This window comes from Macrotis lagotis, chromosome 5 (assembly GCF_037893015.1).
Source record: "Macrotis lagotis isolate mMagLag1 chromosome 5, bilby.v1.9.chrom.fasta, whole genome shotgun sequence".
NCBI lineage: Eukaryota > Metazoa > Chordata > Mammalia > Peramelemorphia > Peramelidae > Macrotis > Macrotis lagotis.
In genome coordinates, this window is record NC_133662.1 from 22,550,361 (window position 1) to 22,569,143 (window position 18,783).

The 18,783-nt window shown below is 43.0% G+C and overlaps 1 protein-coding gene across 3 annotated transcripts in view; it reads left to right on the plus strand.

The window, feature by feature from the left end:
• Positions 1 to 18,563, plus strand: part of SLC29A1 (solute carrier family 29 member 1 (Augustine blood group)) — a 37,100-nt gene extending 18,537 nt beyond the window's left edge. For 2 of the 3 annotated variants that reach the window (XM_074237062.1, XM_074237061.1), the window contains 11 exons: positions 1,658 to 1,854; positions 2,899 to 3,038; positions 4,312 to 4,446; positions 4,573 to 4,670; positions 5,764 to 5,842; positions 8,108 to 8,176; positions 12,388 to 12,488; positions 12,834 to 12,942; positions 13,418 to 13,503; positions 14,198 to 14,400; positions 15,629 to 18,563. In XM_074237062.1, the coding sequence (XP_074093163.1) occupies positions 1,658 to 1,854; positions 2,899 to 3,038; positions 4,312 to 4,446; positions 4,573 to 4,670; positions 5,764 to 5,842; positions 8,108 to 8,176; positions 12,388 to 12,488; positions 12,834 to 12,942; positions 13,418 to 13,503; positions 14,198 to 14,400; positions 15,629 to 15,740 (1,329 nt within the window). In that variant the 3' untranslated portion in view covers positions 15,741 to 18,563. The remainder of the gene's footprint in view (positions 1 to 1,657; positions 1,855 to 2,898; positions 3,039 to 4,311; positions 4,447 to 4,572; positions 4,671 to 5,763; positions 5,843 to 8,107; positions 8,177 to 12,387; positions 12,489 to 12,833; positions 12,943 to 13,417; positions 13,504 to 14,197; positions 14,401 to 15,628) is intronic. The other variant, XM_074237063.1, reaches the window with a different exon arrangement.
• Positions 18,564 to 18,783: the final 220 nt, after the last annotated feature.

The window sequence follows — 18,783 nt, forward strand, 5'->3', positions numbered from 1 at the left end:
GGAAGAAAATCATGAGAGGGGAAAAAGCATAATTAAAACATATTTCAAAAATTTAATTTAGTATGTTCTGGTCTACAATCAGACTCCATAGTTCCTTCTCTGAATACAGATGGTATTTTCCATCTCAAGTCCTTTAAAATCCTTTGTAGATCAAGTTCTATATATTTTAAATTAAATCTGTCTATCTATCTATCTATCTATCTATCTATATATATATATAAATGATATAGATATATATTTTTGATGACTGTGTTTCAGTATAATTGTTTTCCTTTGTAATCCTATATATTTTATTTTATGCATCTAAAAAATAATCCTGAGAAGATGGGATAGTATTTATCAGATTGCCAAGGGGATCTAGAACCCACAAAAAGCACAGAGGCCCTGACCTACGTGGTCTCTTTAAGGTGTCTTCCAAGTGTCATAGTTCTGTGAATGGGGAAGTACATTTATGGGAAATCTCATGTTGTTGTTGTCGTGACTTCTAGGTTCTTGCAGCTCTGACATGCTCTGTTGATATGAAAAAAGCTGATTTGTGTTCAATCTGGGAGACTGATTAGACTTGTTTTCCAATGACCTGGCTACCTCCCTACCAGGAGACTCATCACCAGCTACATTAGCTATGGCCAGAGATGAAGTTGTGTGTCGTAGTATATGGAACACTGATTTTGAAGTCAGGAAGATTTCTGATACTTTTGCCATGTGTGACCTGGGACAAATCACCTCACCTGAGAGTTTGATTAACTTCAATTTTCTGTTCTTCTGTAACAAATAAAAATACAATTGGGCCTTGTCACTGCCCATGGAGGAGAGATTAGAAAAGAAGACTCAGAGTCACATAGCTTCTGTATTGTGCTATTTTTTTTAATCTGGACCTGGGATTCATTGGTTATAGGAATCCTCCTCCACCCCTGCAGATCCAGTAACTCCTTTATAATCAGAGTCTGAAGAGCTGCTTGGGCACTCAGAGGAGAGGTGACTTGCCTCAGGGTGATATGGCCTAATGTGTCAGAGGTAACACTGGAACCCATATTTTCTGACTCAGCTCCTTGCTCCCTCACCTCAATATCTATCTAGATGGCTAGATTTATTAAGCTTGTTTCTTTTTTTTCTTGCCTTTTTAATTTTTTTGGCAAAATAACTAACATATAAATGTTTTTCATGGGGGGGGGGGGGAAGAAAACCCAGGTGTCAATTGTTGCTACTCTGCTTATGTAGGCTCCTTGCCCAAAGTCCAGTATGACTCTAGATACTCTAATGAAAGAAATGAACCACACCTCCAAGTTGGCCAAGAGGAAGGCCTACCCTTCATGTTGGGTGGATCATCTAAGATTTCTGGGAAGGCAGGGACAAGAACCAAGAAGACCTGAATGGATTATTATCTCTACACCTACACCCATATGTAGGTTAATGGAGAGTCATCTGGGCCATCCAAAATGGCCTTGGTACCAAGATGACTTCTTTTTAAAACTTAGTGAACACAGTGGCATTTTATTTTTCCTTGTTATTGCAAGTCTCAATATTGTCTACTACAAGAAAACTGAATTCTCATTAGCTTCTGTATGTAGTCTGTTGTGAATTTGCTGAGAACTTAGATTTGCTAGTGGATCTGTTGAGTGCCTGTTGAGTGTTTCTCACTGTCTACCTCTTTCCTCAGTACTTCAAAAGCCGCCTGGGCCCACCCCAGAATAACTCAGGTGCCTTGCCAGAGGAAAACAGGGACCTCCTTGATACCACATCATCACCCCAACTGAAGCCCAGTTTCCTAGAATCCATTTTCAACAATGTCATGACCTTATGTGCCATGCTTCCCTTACTACTCTTCACCTGTCTAAACTCTTTCCTGCATCAAAGGTAATTGAACCCTTCCTGCCAAGACTCATTTCCTTTCCCTATTGCCCTAATTCCTTCCTTCGGTAGTAGAAAGGGTGATGACCTCCCCAAGCTCATCCACATCAAGTAGCAGGTCCACAAAAGAAATTAAATAGGAATTTTTTGGAAGTTTTGCAGAAACTGCAGAGGATGTACAAAGGCCAGCAGAAGATAACAGAAAAAGTTTAAAAACTCAGAAATGTGCAAAATACATGTATAGTATTGAATAATATCAATGTGTTGTTTTCATTTGTACTTTATTTTCAAAGAAGACCATGACATCAGGAAGATGATGCCATGACAAGCATGTGAATTGGGTCTAGTGGCCATAATGAATCTGGACCACTGAAAATGGCCCTGGATGTGAGGCAGTCATGGTTAAGTGACTTGCCCAAGGTCACACAGCTAGTAAGAGTCAAGTGTCTGAAGCTAGATTCAAACTCCTATCCTTCTGACTCCACTGTACCACTTGGCTGTCATTAATATCAACATATTTTATCTTTTAATACCATAATAATTCAGGCTTCTTCTCTGCTACAAAGGGAAGGCCAAAAAAATTTACACAGATTTTCCAGATTGTGGGGAGTGCCATACCTCTAGTCTATCTATAATATTTTTTAAAGATAAATGAGGGAATTGAAATAAATAGTAATCATTTCTAATGGTATAACCGTTCAAGATTTACAAAATGATTTACCTACATTATTTCATCCTTACTAAAACCCTATGATGTAAAAAGGGAAATTTAGTATGGGGGAAAGGATCTGCATAAAAGTATTTTTGGGCTAGTGATCTCTAAAGGGTCCTTCTAGCTTGAAATCCTCTGAGCTCTTATCTTATCCTTGTCCACTCTCTCCCCCATATCTTTCCTACCTATCTTGTTCTAAATTCTTTTCATTCCCTCTCTTCCCTGATCCATGCCCTCCCCTCTCCTTTGTGAGTCTGTAGGTCTGATTCTCCTGTCCCAACTTTGGGGAGAGGGAGTATATATTTGACTCATGCTCTTTCCTCCTCTTCCTTCTCTAGGATCCCTCAGGCCCTGAGGATCTTAGGGAGTCTGTTGGCCATCTTGCTGATGTTTGCTTTGACAGCCATTCTGGTGAAAGTGAACCTTGATCCCATGACCTTCTTTATTCTCACCATGATCAAGATTGTTTTCATCAACTGTGAGTTCTAAGGGCAAGTTTCAGGGGAAAAAGAGATCTGGTTGGGGAATCTCAGGGATACTGATGGAGAGCCAATGGGGACTTTCTCAGCTTGGATTTTCCTCCCTGCATCCTTGGTTAATATCTCTTCCCCATCTCTTCATTTATTAATCCATACAGAGATAGATAAGGTAGAACATTATTAAGGGCCTATGGGTGCTAAAACCTGGGAAAGCAGTTGTGCTAAGCCCTGGAAATTACCAATACTATAAAGAAAACAGTACTTGTCCTCAAGGAACTTACTTTCCAATGGGAGAAGAAGATAAGGCAAAAGAGGAATTGGAAAGGGTTGAGTGGAGATGGCACCGTATAGAGTTGGGTAAGGAGTAGTTATGGAAATTTGGTTCCAGTCAAGATGAGGCAAAAGCTCACTAGAATCCCAAGGGCTGAATTCCACAGCACTCATTTCCTTTTGCAGAGTGAACCCTGGGGAAAGAATTGTCTTGACCAATCATTTTTTACTTACTCCTTACTGTTTGTTGTTGTTGAGTACTTTCAGTCATGTCTGACTCTCTCTTGGCAAAGATAGCTAGAGTGATTTTGCCATTTTTCTTATCCAGCTTTATAGATAAAGAAATAGGGTTAAGTGACTTTACTACACAAGTGGTAAGTGTCTGAAGGTTGATTTGAACTGACTCCAGGGCTACTCCCTTACCTAGCTACTCTCCCTACTTATCAATTCATTTTCCCAATTATTTGAGTCAGGGTCTCCTAATCTGGAAGAAACAGTCAACAATCATTTATTCAATGCTTCTTATGTATTGGTCTAAGTGCTAAGAATACAAATATTTGGTTAAAAAAAAAAAAAAAAGACAGTCTTTTTCAGCAAGGAGTTTACATTCTATAAGGGAAGTCTATGCTTAAAAGCTAGTCGAAAAAGTCCAGTAGGAAGGGCAGGATGCCTGTTTCTAGGGCATGATCGTTGGAGGAGTGAAGCCTGGTGGGAGGTGAAGCAATATTTGCCTTTGGATTCCCTCCTTCAGAGAATATTCCTGGATTGGAAAACTGCCTTTTGTTACTGCCCTTCTAGGACTCACTTGCTTTCTTCTGATCCCCTTTCTAATCTTCAATTAAATTCATTAAATATTTATTAAGCTGCCACTAGAGGTCTGGCACTATACTAACTGCTGGAAAAAGAAATGCTTTCAAGAAATTGACAATCTTACTAATTCTCATCTCATCGGATTGCCTTCTTTCCACCCCCTTCCCCTCTCCTGTGTCCTGTGTTCTTTAGCATTTGGAGCCATTCTCCAGGGCAGCCTGTTTGGCCTGGCTGCCATCCTGCCTGCCAGCTACACAGCTCCCATCATGAGTGGCCAAGGCCTGGCTGGGATCTTCACGGCTCTTGCCATGATCTGCGCCATTGCCAGTGAGTTTTTCTTTATAACTACTTTGGGGTAAAGGGTAGGAGAAATGGTCCCAGGGGATGGTGGCCCTGAAGAGATCACTTTTTACCTCTTTGGTGAAATAATTTCCTTTTCTTTGGCTTCCTTAGGTGGTTCAAGACTGGAAGAAAGTGCTTTTGGATACTTTATAACTGCCTGTGTGGTCATTGTCCTTTCCATCTTATGCTACTTGGTCCTGCCTCGCCTGGTAAGATACAAGGAGGAAGTCTGTCTTCTGGGGGGGCTCCTGAACAATAGAGAGAGTGTGATACAGTAGAAAAGGAGCCGGGTTTGGAATCTGGCCACCTGGATTTGAAATACTAGCTCTGTCACTTGAATAAAGCATTTCTCTCTGGCATCAGTAGTAGTAGTTATGGTAAAAGTCATAACAATAGCAATAAAAATAAACAGCTAACTTGTAGATATATATTAAGATTTGTAATGAACTTTACTAATATTATCTTCACAGAAATCCTTGGAGGTAGGCATTATTATTATTATCCCTATTTTACAGATGAGCAAACTGAGGCAAAAGGTTAAGTTACTTGCTCAGGGTCACAGAACCAATAAGATCTGAGACTGGATTTAAACTCAGATTTTCCTGACTTCAGACCCAATGCTACCTAAAACATGTGGGGGTTAGAGCTGCCTAGGCCCTTCTGTCTTTCTTTCAAGAACTGCACCTTCCCCCAAAACACAACAATACACACACACACACACACACACACTTCTCCCCTTTTCATAGGAAACCTCTTCTGCTTCTAAGCCAGTAAGGAGAAACTTAAATAGAAGGAGAAGATCTTTTCCAATTACATATTATTGACTTGAAAAGCCACAAATTATTTTCCATGTTTTTTATTTTGTTACAATTTTTTCCAATTACATTTTCTTCTGGTTTGGGCCATGAGTTTTGACATGTCTGCACTATGTCCTTCCCCTCAAAGGAGGCGTTTGCCAGTAGACATATGTTCCCAAAATTTTTTTCTACAAAAAGATAGTTTTCTTGTCTTCCTTCCTCTTTTGCCCCTAGGGTTCAAAGGCACTTAGGGTGATGTTTCCCTCCCCTGTGTATTATCACTCCCCAGCTCCTCAAGATTTTGGAAGGGGCAGAAAGGGCAAACAGTCGCCATGTAGTTCTATTTCTCAATGCTCTTACATGTAAATACAATCTTATTTCCTTCTCCCCCTGAAAACATAAAATAAGGGAATTGGGTTAAATTAAGTTCTAGATCTGTGATTCTAAAAGGAGAGTTAGAAATTGGGAGAAGAATCTCAATCTGAGGTGTCTCTTTCTCTTCCAGAAATTCTACCAGTATTATCAGCAGGTGAAAATGGAGGCTCTTGGGGGGAGAGAAACCAAAATGGATTTGATTCGAAGAGGTACCTGGGCCCCAGAGGAGTGGGAGGGAATACATACTCAAAGGAGGAAAAGAGGATCTTTGATGTGCTAAGTGCTGTGAAGGATACAGAAAACAATATGGTCTCTAGGATAGGTGATTCAGAAGAAATATAAAATGCCTGAGCATGGCCACACATGGCTGTGTTCTCTGCTCCAAAGGAAACTGGGGTTGGTGGATTGTTTGAGCCTGAGTACTGAGCTGCAGTAGGGCAAATGCCAGCCTGGTGTCTGCCATAAATACTGTACCAATATGGTGTGCCCTTAGAGAGTATACAGTGTGGTAGTGAGGGTTGCATCAGTCTGCTCAAAGAAGAGCAAATTAGACCAGTGAAATAAATGAACCACAGTTAGGTCAAGACTGAGAATGGCTGTTGTACCTACAACCTGGGCAAGAGAGGGAAACCCAGTCCTAAAGACAAGAGCTACACACACACACACACATACAACTACACAAGGTCTCTGAGCTATGAGTAGGGAAAAAAAGGTGTTATCTTTGCCCTTGAGAAATCTCTATTCTACTTGGGGAAGCAAATTTAATAGATGCAAAGTAATAAAGTTAAAACAATTGCATGTTGAAAATTGCAATTTTGACTGCCCATACAAGAAGTCTTCTGAAAAGGCAGCAACCTGTGTGAGCTTGGGTCCATTGTATAAGATTGATTTTTTTTTAGGTTTTTTTTTTGTAAGGCAAACGGGGTTAAGTGGCTTGCCCAAGGCCACACAGCTAGGTAATTATTAAGTATCTGAGACGGATTTGAACCCAGGTACTCCTGACTCCAGGGCTGGTGCTTTATCCACTACACCACCTAGCCGCCCCCATCATATAAGATTTAACTCAAATGCCTTTTCCAAAAATCTCCTTTGACCAGAGAACCATCCTCATTCCCAAAATCAGCATTTTATTTTTTGAGCCCTCTGACATGTGGACTCAACCTGTAATATTCTGTATGATAGTGCCTTGTGTCCATGACACACCCCTGTGCCAGAATGTCCCCTTTATGAGGCAGGAATCTTGTGTTAGCTAACCTTTGCATTTCGTTGACACTTCCTTAGCAGGGTTCTTTCTGTAAGATAGGACTTCAAAAAATAATAATAATGGGACCCCTAACAAGATGTTTGTGGTAGTATTGTCTTCTAAGGCCAAACTGGGAATAGGTTAGACCTGAAAAATTGGGAAAGAGGGCATAAAGAGACTAAAAGAGGAGAAGCAGAAATTATAATGTTAGGTATCACTTAAGTAGCCTTTTATTTATTTTTCAGCATCAAATCTCAACTTTATTTCCCTACCCTGGAGGATAAGGATAAGTAGACAGATGAGGGAATTGTGAATAAAAGAGGTCTTAAGGACCCAGAGAGATGAATCCAAGGCTCCATGAAAGCTGACACTTGAGTCACAAATGGCATCAGGGAGAGAGGGGAAGCCCTAGAACACTAGCTGGTGGGAAACACCAGGAGGGGGTAGGAAAGATCTGGAAACTGGGCCCCTAGGTCTCAGGAGCACAGTCTCTCACAGGATCTCAGATTGAAGGAAACCTCTAGGCTCAGGACAATGAAGATGGAACAGAATTAAGGAATAGAGGGAAGCTAGAATGAGGATAAGGATATTAGAATATTGGTGGGGAACTAGAATTAGGATGAGAAAAACTAGAATGAGGTTGGATTCCAGATGTAAATTCTAGGTGGGGAAAGAAAGGAGAAAGAGAATACAAAAATCTGAGAACTGCCCCCCCCCCCCCACAAAAAAGCCACTAGGAATGGGGGGAAGAAGCAGAAGGACTCTGGTCCAGCAAGATGTGCTCTTGGGACAGGACCATGACAGTTCCACTAGTACTGGCGAGCACTTGGGTATTATGAATATACAAAGTTGGGGTTGACATAGATGAAGTCCTGGAAATCAGCCTGGTCATTGTTGGCCAGGACCCAGTGGTCAGGTGGGCCCAGTGCTAGTGTCTGCAGAAGTAAAGAATTTGTCAAAATTCTGACCTCTTCAGTACATTGTATTGCCTCAAAGAGAGGGGCAATTTCCAGCCTCCTTGTTTACTCTGTTAATCAGTCCAATAGAATAAACCATAAGCATGGATGACAGCTCTCTATTGGGTCCAGAACCCATACCATTCTCTGGGTGTTTAGTGAGGAATCCCTTGTACATTGCTTCTGCCTCCTGGGACAATGTCTTTGGGGAGATGACCATCAGTTTCATGATGACTTGAAACAGCTTTTTCTTCATTCTCTTCATCAAATGGAAGCCATCCCACCAGCATCTCCTCTAGCAGAACTCCAAAGGACCACCAGTTCACCGACTTCCCATCAGACTGGTAGGCGCTAATCTTAGGAGGAATATAGTTCAAGGTCCCATAGAAGATTCAGGTTGTCGAGATGTTCTTGCGCATGCAGAAGAAAACGTCCATGATCTTGATGTGTCCATCTGTGTCCAGGATCATATTATTCAGCTTCAGGTCCCTGTAGATGATGCCTTGGTTGTGTAGGAAGAATTGGCCAATGGCAGCTTTCCCCAAATAGGACTTGCTCAACTGCTATGGTACATGGGGTCCCTATAAAACAGGGAGTGAATGAGGTCCAAGTAGAAGTCGCCCAGTTCCTGAAATATATTATGAAAGTTCCCATTGGCCCAATGTGGACCCCATTACTAAATATAGTCAGGAACCAAGAAGATGAAAGGAAGTGTAGCTGCTGCCCTGCTGAAACCTCCCTAGATCCAGGATGGGCTTCTTTACTCTATTGCATGTACCATCATATCCTTCTTACATTTTTTTCCTGGAAAACTTTTATTGTGGGTGAAGAAGCAGGGCAGCTGGATAGTTTAAATTATTCTAACTTAGGCAACGTCTAAAGCATCATAGTCTGGAGCAAGTCAAACTTAGGCCTTCTTCTCTCCATCAGGTCAGATTGAAATCATACAGCTTCTTTACTGCCTGCTTGATTTGGTGCTTGTTGGCTTTGACATCCACAATGAAGACTAGGGCGTAATTATCCTCAATCTTTTTCATAGCAGACTCAGTGGTCAAGGGGAACTTAATGATGGCATAGTGATCAAGCTTGTTTCTCTGAGGGGCACTTTTCCAAGGGAATTTTGGCTGCCTTCGAATTCTTTGTGTCTTGGGTCTCCAGAAGGTGGGGGAGGTTCGGATCTTCTTTTTGTAGCTATGGACTCCCTTCAACACTTCCTTCTTGGCCTTCAAGGCCTTGGACTTGGCTTCTGTCTTGGAAGGGACAACTGCTTCTTTCTTTGCCTTCAGTGCCATCTTGGGGAAAGGGTATCATATCTTTCTTTAGGATCTTAATGAGAAACAGCCCATCAGAACCCCAATGTCTTCTTGGCATCACTTTGTCAAAGCTCTCCTTGATAAGAACCATGAGGATGGTGAAGTTGGAGCTGTGCAGGTGGCCCAAAATGGCCAAAGAAGCAGGAATTAGAGGGAGGGGCAGGAATGTGAGCTGCCCCTTGTGTTGCATTTCAAAGGTCAGAGGGCTTACTTCCTCACCACCAGAGTGAAAAGTCAGTAGTATTTTTTTTGAACCAGACCTATGATTGCAGAATTTCCTCTACCAAAAGTAGATCCATTCTTGCTTTGAAAATTGTCTTAGAAATGCAAAAATATGAGAGCTGCCCCCCCCCCCCCCATCACCACCACTAGGAATGGGGAAAGCAGCAGAAGGACCTGGGACCAGCAAGGTGTGCTTATGGGATACACTCAGGACAATCCCACCAGGACTGAGAGCACTCAGGTATTAGAATGAACAAATTTGGGACTGACATATATGAAGTCTTGAAAATTAGCCTGGTCATTGTTGGTTAGGACCTAGTAGTTAGGTGGGTCTGGTGCTAGTGTCTGCAGAAGTAAAAAAATTTGTTAAAATTCTCATCTCCGCAGCATATGGTCTAGGCTTAAAGAAAGTGGCAATTTCCAGCCTCTTTATGTACTCTATTAATCAATCCACCTTGAGGCATGAAGAGATTAAAGGAACTTGCTGGTGGACAGCATAGTCATCATGGGTCAGGTGCAAGTAGGACTTTAATCCAGGTCTTCTTGACTTCAAGGTTGACTTTTATCTACTAAGCCAATGCAGTCAACTCAAATAGAAACCTGATCATTGCCTTAGAAAATCACAAATTAACATTACCCACATTGTATTGTTTTTTTCAGTTTATTTTGTTAAACATTATCAATTACATTTTCATCTAGTTCTGGCTCACTCAGGAATTTTGATGAGGTCCTGCAAGTTTGATACCTCTGCTCTAAGCCACACTTCCTCTTGGGTAGTGTTACTGTCTTCGATTTACTTCTGGGGGAAATCAGAAGCTCAGAGAGGAGAAGGGACTTGCCCAAGTTCACAAAAATAAGAAGCCCAAGAACTAGAAGAGATCTCAGTTGGCAGTTAGTCCAGTAATCTCCATCCAAGAATTTTCTCCACACCACTCCTTACATTCTCCAGTTAATTTTCACATCTGAATGAAAAGTGAGCACTAGATGACCTAAGAAGTCCTCATCCAACAAAAGGTCCTGAACCTCCCATTCCATTTTCAAACAACTGGAATTGTTTCTGCCCTTCGAATTCAAACAGATCAAGCTTAACTCTACATCGTTGGAGCTAGCTATCCTCTATCCCCTCTCAGTTTTATCTTCTGTCGACTGATCCTCATAAAGTATTTTCTCCTTTCCTTTCAACCATCCTCTCCTGGATTTTCTCCAGCTTGTCTCTGTTTCTCAAAATAGAGCATCCCAGAGCTAACTTAACACACTGGAGGTGGCCTGGCCAGAACAGAATACATTGGAACCATCACCTCTTTTTTTCTAGCTGTTAGACTGTGAACTTGATTATGGCAGGGTAGATTCTTGGCTGTCTTGGTGTTCCCATCTCCCTCTTCCTCTTCCAACTGTACATTTTCATTGGCTATACATTGAGTCTGGAGTTGTTCTTCTGATCTTGGCCTTCTGGCTACTTCAAGTCTCAACTAAAATTCGAACAAGAAACCTTTCCTACATTTCTTTAGTCACCTCTTAGAGCCTTTTCTCTGTGATTATCTCCAATTTATCCTTTCTATAGCTTATTTTTAAATAGTTGCTTGTATATTGACTCTCCCCTTAGATTGGGAGCTCCTCAAGGGCAGGAATTGGGTTTTTTTTTGTCTTTCTTTATAATTCTAATGCTTAGTATAGTACCACAGTAAGTGCTTAATGAATGTTTATTGATTTGGTTTGGGTATTATGCACTTTTTAGTATTATCAATCAATAAGCATTTATTATTACAGTTATGCTTTGATAATATTACATTTTTATTGTTTTATCATAATCATACTGATTAAGATCAAAGATTTTGAGTTTGAAGGAATATAGGAGGTGAAAAGTGGAAACCCCTTTTTACAGTTTACAGATGAGGAATCTGAGTCCCAGAGAAGTTAAAGACCTTGCCTGGGATGACAAAACTAGTAATTATCTGAAACTCAGGTTTTGGTTATTCTAAGGCCAATGACCATAGCTCCAAAATCCCATTCTCTTTCCACTTTCCCACACAAGAATAGGAGTGTGGTATGTTTTTAGGTTACTGAGGAGACTTCTGTCTAGAGTAGAGGTCATCTTGATGGGGGGAGGAAGAATAAGAGGAGGTTGAGTAGGAAGGAAGCTCAAGACTGAATTATAGAGGTCATTGAAAGGGAATAATTTTGGTTGTGATGAAGTAAGCCATAGTAAACTATGGTAAGCTCTTAGTATGCATGTGGAGGTTTGAAGATAGGAGGCCTAGACATGTGATCTCATGTCATTGTAATATAGAAATTCCTTAGTGTGAAAACTGATGAAGATCAATAACCACATTGCAGTGTATGATCTTGAGGACTAACTTAGAGGTTAAGTGATTAATCAATAGTCAGAGCCCATAGGGGGAACTTGATCCAAACTTTTGGACCTAAGCATGCTATCTCTTCACTACAGTGAACTCCCTCTCTAAGATACAACACGTTAAAAGTGGTATATTTCCGTAAGAAAAAATATTTCTATAAGGAAATATCTCTAAATGGAGTGAAATAGGAAACCTAGAAGAAGCAAAAGGTCATTTTAATGACCCAAGTGATGAGTGGTAGCTCTGAGATTCTAGTTCTTCATGGAGGCTGTATCAAGTAGGACTGTATAAGGACTGCCTTGTGGGTCCCTTGTGAGGACCATCTCAGGCTCTCTCCACCCAATGACCTGAGATCTTGCTGATGGTTCAGAGTAGAGGCAGGATTTGGGAATTACATTTGACTTGTGATGAGATGCTGCTAGACAGTACAAAGAGCTCTTACCCAGAAGTCAGATGGTCTGGGTTCAAATTCTACCTCCTGAGAACCATGAGGATGGTAAAATTGGAGCTATGGGTTTCAGTTTCCTCATTTATAAAATGGAGGGTTAGGATGAGGGATGGTTGATCTCAGAATTCCTTTCCAGCTCTAAATCTATGATCATATAATGCTTTATAAAGAGATCAGGTTTACTATCTTCTGATGCATTTATTTTGTCTACTTCCCAGGAGATAACTCCACCAAGAGTGGAGAAGAAGGAGGGATGTCAAAGGCTAGCACACAGACATCCAATTATGAGAAGTCTTCCATCATAGCTATCCTCAAACAGGTACCTAGGGATTAGAAAATCTGTGTCTTCTGCCTCCATATCCTGTCTTCCCCATCCCCATTACCCCCCTTGGCCTTGACCCTTTTTTTTCTATTCTCTTCCCCCATCTTCTATGATATTCCCAAATTTTTGAATTTTATACTATTGGTGGCTGGGTCCAGGAGAAGAGATTGTAATTCCTCTTTTTCTCCTCCCTTATACTCATCACTCAGCTTTCCATCCCTCCCTCTTCCTTGCCCAACACACATCCAAAAAAGAGACTGAACTGCTAGCCCCACATGCATTCCCCCCACCCTGCTCCAGTGCCCTCTGGAGGAAACCATCCCCTTTTCTTCCGATTCCCAGATCTGGGTTCTGGCATTGTCTGTCTGCCTTGTCTTCATGATCACCATCGGCGTGTTCCCTTCTGTGACCGCTGAGGTCCAGTCCACCATTGCAGGGACCAGTGACTGGAGTGAGAGCTGGAGGGCAGGGTGGGCAGGGAAGGATTGGGGATGGAACTGGAGGGGGAGGACCTGGAAAATGAAATCCCTGAGGGAAGTAAAAGATAAGATCTTCACTAGCATACTGAGATTATGACCCCTTTCCTTTTGAGATGATAGATAACTGGGTTGGGGAGGGAGTCTGAGAAATCTTCTAGTGTCTTTCTCAAAGACTTGTGGGCAGGAGAGTGTCCCAAACCCTTGGCCCCCCATTCCCATCTTTCTATTCAGTTCTCATCTCAGCTCCTGAAGGTAAAAAGCCAAGGGTGTATTATATAGATGGAGAAACTATGAGCTTAGGAGAGAACAGTGACTTGTTCCAGGTTACATAGAGATCAGAGCTGGTACTAGAACTTGGGTCCTGCCTCTTAATCTTCTCCCCACTTTGGGTCTCAAATATACCCTGTGTTTTCCCTAATTTGACATTTTTTCAAATCTCACTTCTAGCAAAGTATTTCATTCCTGTTGCCTGCTTCTTCACTTTCAATGTCTTTGACTGGGCTGGCCGGAGCCTCACTACTCTTTGCATGTGGGTAAGTAGGGCTTGTGGGGTAGGGATGTCTCAGAGCCCCACAGGACTTTGAGAATGGAACAGTAAATAAAACATGTAGCTATTTATGCAAAGGGGATCTAAGCTGCCCCCCTCCTGCTTCGGAACTGGCTAACCCAGGAATGTGTGGTGGGGTGGAGCTAAGGTTTGGGGTTTCTGGTCCAACTTCCTGAACTACATCTTAGTGTTGTCCTAGAATAGAATACTGTGTGTGTGTGTGTGTGTGTGTGTGTGTGATCTATACACACATGTGATCACTTTGTGTCTGTGGGTGGTTAGTGGGCCAGGGTCCACATACTGCTCCTTGTATCTGGGATACTCCCCTGCCTCATCTCTGATGTTTGGAATCCCTGGTGTCCTTCAAGGCTCAACTCACTTGCTACCTCCTGCAGTCTAGATTTCTTGATTTTTACCACCACCCAGATGCTAGTGCCTCACTCCCCCAATTATTCCATATTGACTCATATTGGGAAAATATTGTTTTTGCTTCAATAGAAAGTAAGCCCCTAGAAGACAGTAAAAGTTTTATCTTGGAGCTTAATAAATGCTCATTGATTGATTGATGATGAATGAATGAATGAAGAGTGCTAAGTGTAGAGACCCTCTCTTCGGAAGACTCTCCTACCTGGGCAGGCAGTGAGACAACTCAGGACCTTTGGATGGCCCTTTCTCCACAGCCAAAAAAGGAGAACCAGTGGCAGCTTCTTGCCTTGGTGGTGTCCAGAATTGTGTTTATACCATTGTTCATGTTGTGCAACGTTCATCCAAGGAAGAACCTGCCTGTAATCTTCCACCATGATGCCTGGTACATTGTCTTCATGATGGTCTTTGCCTTCTCCAATGGATACCTCGCCAGCCTCTGCATGTGCTTTGGCCCCAAGTGAGTGAGCAGGGTATGGGGAAGGCAGGGCATGATCAGGGCACAAACCAGCAGGGAGGATAACCGGGCACTTATGCCTGTCCTTTGGACATAAGTTGCCATCCTCTGCATCCTTTCGGTCAAGGTTCTGGGTTTGGTGTAAATGGGACAGGAGGGAGGGGAACAGAATGAGGAGGAGGGAGAGCTAATCCTTTACTGGGTTAGAAGAACCTGATCTATACACCTGAGACCTTCAGCCTCATTGGAGGAAGGCAGCCTCCTCCCTCTAGGATTAGATGTACCTAGAGCCAAGGTCAGGGTGCAGAAGAGATAAGGACGGACAAAGTCTGAACCTGGGAAATGAGGCGACTGGTTAGAGAGGTTTGGGCAGCCTTCAGCCTCAGCCAGGGGGAGTGCCCATCTCTGTCCTGTCTCACCATTCTTACATAAATCTTCTGGCTGCCCTTCCCTGAAGACTGACCCATCCAGCATCTGGCATTGGACTAGCATCCTTAGCCTGCATTTTCTTACATCCTCAGCAGTTCTGGTTGTTAAAGAAGGAAATAAGAAGCCTCCAGCTTGGAATTTTAGGGAGAGTAGTTTTTTTGCTGTAGGACCCCTGAAGGATGCAGTTTCATGTGAGTAGGGTGTCACAGACCCTGTTCAGGACACAGATCTGAGAAATGAAACTGGAGGTGGAGGAGAATGGTGGAGCATATAACAGCAGAGTCCATAGAGAATGTGGGTTAATGGGCTAAATGAGTATTAGAGCTAGCAAGGGGCCCTGGATAGTGATCAAGTGGGGAGGGGGGTGTGCTAAAGGAAAGAAGGGGATTTCCTTGGGGAAGAGATGCCCTAAGGGCCAGGGACATAGTTACCCTGAATTTGGGAGAGAGCATAAAGAGTACATTTTTGAAAAGAATTCTGGATTTGGAATTCCAAAGATCTGTGTTCTAAACTCACCTTTTATAAATTGCAACCAGTGGACAAGTCACTTTTTCTCTGGACCTTAGTTCCCTCTTCTGAAAAAGGAAGATTAAAATAATTGGTCCTTTCCAATTCTAAATTGATGAACTGCTTATCTTTGAAAGAGATTGAATAGGATAGATGGAAAGAAGTAGTCTAGATTTGAGAAATGGGTGCTGTGGAGTCTGGGGGGGGGTGTAGCATTTCTCTGGGGGAGGGGAGGAGGTATTGCCAGAGGCAGTAGTCTTGGGGTAACCTTGCCTTCTGCCTCAATTCTCCCCAGGAAAGTGAAACCTTCAGAGGCAGAGACTGCAGGTACAGTCATGGCTTTCTTCCTCTCCCTGGGCCTGGCCCTGGGTGCCTTATTGTCCTTCCTGATCCGGACTACACTGTGACGACTTAGAATCTTCCAGCAGCCTTCCCTACCCTGCCTCGTTCACTTCTGACCTCTGTTTTCTCACTCCCTGTGCTGGGGAAAGAGGAACAGAACTCCTTCATTGGACACTGGGAGCTACATAGCTAAAGCTCTCTTATCCTGGGGAAGGGGTCCCAAAGGACAGTGCTCCAAGGTCAGTAGCTTCCTGCAGTATTTTAACTGAATGACTGATGGAACCCATCTCTGGGCAAAACAGTGTTTATCCCCTGCAGCTCTGTGTGTGTGTGTCTGTCTATCCCTTGTTTGTCTGTTTTTGGTGTGGGGGCTGGTTGGATGAGGCAAATGGTCTTATCCATCTATCCAACCCCTGCATTTTCCCTATCCCCAGTCTTTCCATGTAATGTCTCATATACAGTGCCATTTATTGCCTTTTTTATACTCAAGACAGAAACCAGGTGCCTCTTACAGGCATCAAATAAATCATTCAGGATTTTTTTTTGCTCTGTTCCTCATCAACTCCATTCTGTGGGAGGTGGGTGGGAGAAGGAAGAGGACTAGATGGGCTGCCTGCTTGTCTCCGAGAAGAGAGCATGTTTCTGGATGACCATGGAAATTTTTTGCCTTTATATGTATGTGAGATGGGGGCCAATAGGAGTGCACCAAGGGGAGAACAGAGAAAATGCAAGGTAGAGTGTTATATTGGCTCTAGATTTACAGCTCGGGGACTTGGGTTCCAGTCCTGCCTCTGAATAAATTGTAGGGCTAGACAATTCAGGGCCCCATTCCCCCACCACAGTCTGACTTCTTTTCTTTTAAGTGACAGGGTTGGAGTAGATGACTCTTTCAGTCCCAGTGGCCTAGGAGTCAGTCTCCCATCCTAGACTTGTAACTGAAGTTCTCCCAGAATGGTACAGCTGGGGAGTGATGGACTGAGGTTATCAAGCTCTCCTCTTAAGGAATACTTGGAGGGATATCAAGGTCATAGTATCTCTAAGGACAGCTAAGTAGTACCATAGGGTGCAGGATGCCAGGCCTGGAATCAGATTCAAATTTGGCCTCAGACACTGACTGGCTATGTGACCTTCAGCAAGTCTCTTAGCCTGTTTCCCTCAGTTTCCTCATCTGTAAAATGAGCTGGAGAAAGAAATGGCAAATTATTCTAGTGTCTTTGCTGAGAAAAATCACAAATGGAATCATGAAGAATCTGAAATAACTGAACATCAAACAATGCTTTTTTTTTTTTAAGTGTCTGAGGCCGGATTTGAACTCAGCTACTCCTGAATCCAGGGCTGGTGCTCTATCCACTGTGCCACCTAGCCGCCCCTTTTTTTTAAACAATGCTTTTTAAAAGAAAATATTTTATCCTGAACCTAAACTCCAAAAAAAAAAGTAGCAGTTTTACACACAGTAGAGCTCAAAAAGAGGATTCTCTCTGAAATGATGAGTCTCCATTTCACATCACAGCTCTAGAACTAGAAGGAATCTTAAATACCATTGAGTCCAGTCCTCTCCTTTTACAGATGAAGAAACTTGAGGTACATGGAAATGATTTGCCCAAGGTCCCACAACCAGTTAGATTCTGAAGTGGGATTTGAATTCAGGTCTTTTCAGTCTAGTGGTCTCTCCTCCCAAGCTAGTCTGCCTCTTAAAAAAAAAATACATAGAACCTATTTTTGTCCTTTTTAATGATTTCTTACTCCCATTAACCTCAGGTCTAGAATATTTTTTTCTGTCAGAAATGTTGTCAACTGATATATTTCTATTAAAAAACCCTCTGCCTTCCCCCCACCCTTCCCCACTGTATTCCCCCACCCAGTGCCCCAGGGAGCTCCAGCCAGACCTCCCCCACCAGCTCCTGGCTCCACTCCTAAGATGCTTGCACCAGAGGAGTCAGGGGCTGGGCCCGAGCCTCCAGCAGTCTGGCATCCCTTTCTGACTCTCACTCTTGCTGGACTTCCCGGAGAACAAGGGGGCCTGTGTCTCCCCAGAATGAGGGGGCTGGCCAGCTCGGCGCCCTCAGCCGGCCTTGGACCCTTTCCTCACACCCCAGCAGGCTTGTGCCTGGAAGGGTAGGGTCTGAGAGGAGCCAGCCGGGATTGGGGTGATGGGGGAGTGGCAGTGGACAAATTTTGGGAGCCCAGGTCTCTTGGGCCTTCCCTTCCCCAGAAAGAAATTTCCCCCAACTTATTAGAAAAGTCTTGGCAAAGTTGAGGGAAGTGTTTCCATACCCTGTTCAAAGTTGCTGTGTCACCCAGAGTGAGTGGCAGAGAGATGGAGGCAGCACTGCCCTTGGGCAAGCTCCCGGGCAGACACACTGTGCAGACACAAACACACAGGGTCCACAGACTCAGTGGGAGAAAAATACCTAAGACAAGGAAATATTTTTGTTGGCCCTCATTTCAAAGTTCAGTGAGTGACTCAAAGAGATGGTGCCTATTGCCCGGTGCTGCTGAGTACAGCTGCCAGATGGTTTATTTATCTAATTGAAGGCTTCCGTCGCATTTGCATAGGACTTGACTGCTCACACCCCACTTTTCTCTTCTTTGTCTGCATTTCTGAGTGCAGAATGGGCCCGCCAGTCAGACATCCTACTGAGAAATTACATACAAATTTTACATCCTCTTTGGATCAGAAGTAAAATGAGTAGAGGACAGAGGGCTATGAGGTCCTGGATCCCTGGAGCTGACTAGCCAGCTGGAGAAGGTTCAAGAAGCCAGCCATCACCTAGTTCTTTTTACCAGTTCTTGGAAGAAGCTGGGATTTGAGGAGTGGTATTTGGATACTCAAGGAGCAGAGAAGAAATCTGACTGCCGTCCTTTCCAGAAAAAAAGCCACATAGCCACTAGATCCTAACTTCTCTGCTGCTTAAGTATTCATTCCCTTGGGATCCTAACCTAGTGGGTTCTTGACATGGTCACCGGACCCCTGTTAATGTGGCACTGAGAAAAATCTGGTCTTGATAGACAGAAGATAGGAACTGTTATTCCAGTTCTAAAATGCCAAATTTTTTTTCTTTTAATTTTGATTTTTTTCTTCTGTCTTTTGCCTTTAATATTACATTC